Raw genomic sequence first — 6000 nt, forward strand, 5'->3', positions numbered from 1 at the left:
CAGACCTCTAAACTCACTCCCCAGACTAGTCTATTCTTCAGTGAGATTGGCCCTCATTAGCAAAAAAAAGCTTTGACAGTGAAAGGCTACTCCTACCCCAAATACCAAATTTTCACGGCTTCGGAGACACACCAGCACATCAAATTCAAAAGTAAAAGTCACTCATTGCAAGTATATATTCCAAGCAGTACAAGAAAGTGCTGTTTTTATACTATGTACTTTTATGGAGAGGAAGTCAGAGAGAAAATTCCCATCAAGAGTTTGCCCCAAGAGCTTCAAAAATCTGGGCTGAAGCCAAGTGTCTCTTCTGTTTATATATTCTACTTATGTAATGTAACAAGTGAAAAGGAACACAGATTTTTCATAAATAAGACTTAACTCACAAGGTAAACAATTCCCATTAAACAGTTACAACATACTGTTACAAACAAAAATATAAAGTAACTACAGATTAATGCATGGTCCCCCTAAAAGGGCAAAATGTAAAAAGGGCTGCTGTTGTTACAAGACTGAGACATGGGCTGCTCTACACTGCTGTTTATACAAAACAAAGAGAGAATGAAAATCTCATTTTACACTTAATTTTATATGGAATGTCTTCTATGCAAACTCTGAAAAAAAAGCACATTAATGCTTGAAGGCAAAAACTACTTTTTTCCCGAGCTCTCCTCTAAATAGAAAACTTACTCAAACAAAAATATAACAAGCATGTACTATCTATATATGCAAAACACAGCTCACACTTATACAGAATGCACTTACACAATATAGAAATACTAACACATAATCACTGCTAATCAAAGAATTTTTTTTTCTAGTACATAATTTTGTTTTCCAGCAGTTCGGATCAATATTAGGTCAAACCAAACAAGCTAACCTTCTGGATTTCAAGACCGCTTATCTCATTTTGCAGCGTGTCTTCATTAGATTACAACGTTAAAAAAAGAGATAAAACATCTTGTTTGGGGAGACAAGCTGCGTTCAGTTCCACTAGCACGTTTTATCCCTTTCACTATCACATCTGTTACTGAGTCAGTTAATGGTTAGCAAGACAATTCATGCTACCAATTTACAGTAGTTTCATTCACTGAGGCTCCTTCGTGTTTCTGTTTTATTGATACGATGAAATAGGTGTTCATACGGATCACTGTGAAATCCGTTCAGCAACAGCAAACAAGTGGCAGACCTAAATAACAATTACATATTATGTATACCACACATCTGAGATATTACTCTGTTCCTCACAGCTGGATTAGATACACATATGCAATCAGTACGTATGTCTCCACATACAGAAATGCATAAATACCCTCGTGCAAGAGCAGTTGAGAATTTAGGTTCATGTTATCACATGTTTGCATGCAGGTATAGCACCTGCTGTTTTGTAGGACAAGTAACTACTTGTCTACTCCTTTGCTGTTACAGCACAGCTATCTTCAGCAGACAAATGGGGACGCGAAAGGGCATGCGGAGGCAGTACACTAAACATCTTAGGAATATGCTAATATATTCTTCTAGTGCGGGTTTGCACTGTTCTACCTAGTTACACTAAGTAAAGAATGGTTTAGTTTCCAAACCTCAGCACAAACAGGGGCAGAAAAACAGATATGACCCTTTGTGGGGGACTGCCCCCTCAGGTGAGAAACAAGTGTGCCCTTTTTTGTGTTGAAGAGTGTGAGGGCAAGTTAAATGAAGACTGGATACACCTCCTGTCACCTCTCCTACCTGCAGGGTTGTCAGGCCTACCCTCTCTGCAGATTTATGTAATGATGGTGTCCTCCACCATAGAATATGTACAGTGCCTGTGAAGACACTGATTTCTCTCTGAATTTGCCTTGGAAGATAGTATTGCATACAGAGCTGGAACTACGGCTGCATGACTGTAAAGGTACAAGTTTCAATGTGAACCCCATTGTCAGACAAGCAGCACTTGTGAAAAGCAGCATGCTCCCTGGGGTAGCTGCAGAGCAAAATTTTTCCTATGGACATGCCTCCACCTGTGGCGTGAAAACAGACGAGGTGTTCAGAGGCACACAAGTGTCTTAATGTGGTTACATACAGACTTGCATCCCCTCCACACCAGGCGGGTCCACCCACATGCAATGGGACAGAAGAAGCAGATATCCACCCTGGCACGCGTATGCATTCCTCACGAAAGCGATTCAAAGGTGGGCTGGCTGCCACCTCAAACCTCAGCGGTCGGGGAAGGGTGGCACAGACATGTACATTCCGCAAAGGGGGGAAGAAGACAGGTGCGAGCAAGAATTCTGCCCTACACACACACTCTCCCCCAGTGTGCCAGGGGAGAGCCAACTCTGCCTCACCCAATGCAGAGAGGGGGAGGATGGAGGGGGGTGTGCAGCGATCCAGCCATATGGGCGCAAACACCTACTTCACAGACCAAGGCGGGGAGTGAGGGGGGCGGAGGGGGGGCGCGGAATAAAGCAAGCAGAGTGCACAGAGAGCTGGGCGCGGGCTGGGTTTCCGTGTGGGGACGGGTGAACGTCTCATACCAGAGGGTGAGTGAAAGGGTGGGGAGCAGGTGTCCTCCTCATGGGGAGGTTGAGGGGCACTAGGATGCCTGGGGGAAGGTTAGATCCCGATTAGATCGCCGGGCGACCCACCGTCCCCCTTCCTCCCCGCCCCCCTCAGTCAGACACCGGCACCGGCCGCCCCCCCCGTTCCCCACCCGGCCTCACCTGCCCGCACCGTGTCGGAGAGGTCGTGGCTGAGGGCAGCGGCGCTGCGCGGGAACTCCTTCAGCTTCCTGCCGCTCAGGTTGAGCCCCCCGGAGTTCGCCGCTTCTTCCAGCGCCCGCTCCAGACCGCGGTTCAGCGGCGCCTGCAAACCCAGCGCCCCGCCGCAGCCGCCGCCGCCCACCCCGGCCGTTGCCGCCGACAGAGCAGCGGCGGGGAAGGGCTGCGAATCGCCTCCCAGCGTCGCCATCTTCCCCCTCGCCCGCCTCGCCGCTGGGGGTACCCGAGAGAGCCGCCGGACCTGCCTCCCTCTCTCCCTTCCTCCTCCTCCTCCTCCTCCTCCTCCCGCTCGCTGTGGTGGCGGCGGCGCCGCCGGGAGGGGGAGCGGGAGCGGCGGCGCAGGCAGGAGGCGGAGGCAAACGGCCCGGGCGAGGCGCGCGCACTGCGCATGCTCCGCCTCGACACCGACCCGCCCCCCTCCCTCCCGCGGGCCATGCGCGGGGTGGGGCGCTGCGGCGCCACCTAGCGGCGGCGCGCCGCCGGCCTCGGGCCGCAACTGCAGCCGCGACTGGAGAGCTGAGCTGTCCATTGGTGCTTGCCATCCCATCCTCACCACCTTCCCTTTTAAAGACGAGCTCGGGACGTCTGCTTGAGAGAGGCCAGCGGAGAGCAACGAAGGTGGTTGAGGGAGTGGAGCATCTTCCTTAGGAGTAAAGGCTGAAGGAACTGGGTCTCTTTAGCTTGGAAAAGAGGAAACTGAGGGGTGACCTCATTAATGCTTATAAATACGTAAAGGGTGAGTGTCACGAGGATGGAGCCAGGCTCTTCTTGGTGACAACCAATGATAGGACAAGGGGCAATGGATACAAACTGGAACACACTTAAATATGAGAAGAAACTTCTTCACAGTGAGGGTGACAGAGCACTGGAACAGGCTGCCCAGGGAGGTTGTGCAATCTCCTTTCCTGAAGACATTCAAAACTCGCCTGGACACCTCATCTGTAACCTCATCTGGGTGTTCCTGCTCCGACAGGGAATTGGACTAGATGATCTTTCGAGGTCCCTTCCAATCCTTAACATTCTGTAATTCTGTGATTCTGTCTGCCTGCCACCTGCTTGGGCCCCTTCTCCCGGCATCCTGCGCCGGCAGGTTCGGGGGCTGGATAACACAGGAATTTGTGGTTGGGTGGTGTGAAACCACCACGCAGGCCTGCAGGCAAGCATGCATGGGCTCAGGCAGCGGTCTTCATTTGAAAATTAAAAGCTGCAGTGCTGGTGCGACTGAGCCAGGCCATGGGGAGCGTCTGCCCCGCAGAAGGCTTTTCTGTGACTTGCTTCTCCTGCAGCCACTGTTTCACACTTGTGTGGCCACGGGGGCCCAGCCTGGCAAAGAGAGACCCCCGAAGGTGTGATTTGTAGTGACAAACCAAGCACAGGAACCATGGTCAGTTCAGTTTTCAGTGAGATAACCTTCCTGAGGGGGCAGGAGTGTTGGGTTTTGTTTATTCCCCCTTCCCACTTTCTGCAGCTTTGCAAAGCTGAGCCCAGGAGCGGGAGAGGAGCGAGGCTTCATGTTTCCGCAGGGTTTACAGAGTTCAAAGCTAAAAAAGGACTTGGACGTCATCACCCATGGCCTGTATTTTACAGACCATTGAATTTTTCTCAGTTACCCTATGTTCTGTATTGTGACCAGTGGCTGACATTAAACCAAAGCCTTCCCAGCTCCAGGAAGTTCAAGCACTAAGTGCTACAGGGACAAGGAAGACAGAATTGCCACAAGGAAATAACTCTCAGTTTCTGAAAATCGGGAGAGATCATAGTGAGTTTAGCAGTCACAAGAAGAAACAGCACTGGTTAAAAGGGAGAAAGGGTATTAGAGGTAGATCTTTTAACATAACAGCATCATAATACCCATTAAAACCTTGTTCTTTGTAATTAATATTTGCTCTCAGTATCAGCATTTTTCATTTAAGTTTTATACACATTGCATCGCTGCAGAAGTGTTGCAGGCAGCACAGCAGCATTTTCAAAGAGGCTGCCTTACATTAAAGAAAGGTTAGATGGGTAGGAGAGGGATAGTTTTACTGGAAGTATATTTATACTGCACCTAAAATATAGGCCCTGAGCTTAAACTCTAGTTCAAACTTGCCAGTTCTTCATGTTTGATGTAGAGATCTTAGCTTTCAGCATGACAAATCCAGTGTCCTACCAGTCTGACAAAATTTTGGGTGAACCAGGGACCGATTCTTGACACCATTCCTTGGAACAACCCCTACATTAAGAGGAAATCAACAGTCACCACATCAACAGTTGTGCCCAGATATCACATTACTTTTGACAAAGCACATTGGTGGATTTTTAAGATAGTTTTTCCCACAAATTTCCACTAGTCACAGCATGGTTTGGGTTTGTTAAAAAGCTTAATTCCAGCTTGCATGCAATCTTTGTATTGCTGCTGGAAAACATAATGAAACAGATGAATAGCTACATCTTCTCAGCAATGTAAAGAAAGTCTTGATGAACAGTAGTACAAGTTGTACTTGTAAAATGTGAATAAAAGCAACTGCTAGGCTTCCCCAATAATGGAACTTTTTTGAATGCATGTTTAGTGAACTAGGTACTGTATTCCTTGACACTTAGAGAAATCTGAAATAACATAGGTTTTATAACTCAGTAAATGACTTTGCAGAGGAGATTTACCCAACATCATGGAACTTTATTTTGAAACTAGTAATATAGAACTAAACAGTCAGGCAGCATATCTTTAGAACTCATCTTCCAGCATCTGCTCTTTACAGTCAGGTAACAGGCTTGTCTTTTGTTTGAGGTTTGGTAAGTTTTCCCACAGTGGGACAACACGTTCCTTCCTTCCTCACTTCTGGCATGGCAAAAGTATTTCTAGAGCTGATTTTGATTTAAAATAAATAAATAAATAAATAAATAAATAAATAAATAAATAAATAAATAAATAAATTCTCTTTGATTTCTTCTCACCATACCTCTAATCCTGGGATTTGGTTCACAGCATCTCAGATAAGGAATGCTAGCAGCAATACCTTTCTTATCCCCATTAGAAGGGCAACTAATCCTCCATTGCAGGAAGCACCCAAGGTGTGGAGGAGCCTGATGGCTCCCTGGCACACAGGCAGGCACAGCATGCCCACCTCAGCTGCCCCATTGGGCTCACATGAAGGGTCTGTGGCTGGCAGAGGCAGATAAGTCAGCCCAGCTTTCCCCCTTAAGACACCAAACATCAGGACAGCTGGGACATAGGCTGGAGCTACCCTGGTACACGATTTAGCCA

General features: G+C 47.8%; 1 protein-coding gene across 17 annotated transcripts in view; it reads right to left on the minus strand.

Moving 5' to 3' along the window:
- Positions 1–3313, minus strand: part of LRCH1 (leucine rich repeats and calponin homology domain containing 1) — a 127797-nt gene extending 124484 nt beyond the window's left edge. For 11 of the 17 annotated variants that reach the window (XR_010470649.1, XR_010470647.1, XR_010470646.1 and 8 more), the window contains exon 1: positions 2710–3313. Coding sequence is in view for 7 of the 17 variants with exons in the window: in XM_065053919.1 (XP_064909991.1) it covers positions 2710–3298 (589 nt within the window). In the remaining 10 variants the exon portion in view is untranslated. Of the gene's footprint in view, positions 1–2699 lie in introns of all 17 variants that reach the window. The other 6 variants (XR_010470654.1, XR_010470659.1, XR_010470653.1 and 3 more) reach the window with 2 other exon arrangements.
- Positions 3314–6000: the final 2687 nt, after the last annotated feature.

This window comes from Columba livia, chromosome 1 (assembly GCF_036013475.1).
Source record: "Columba livia isolate bColLiv1 breed racing homer chromosome 1, bColLiv1.pat.W.v2, whole genome shotgun sequence".
Taxonomy (NCBI): Eukaryota; Metazoa; Chordata; class Aves; order Columbiformes; family Columbidae; genus Columba; species Columba livia.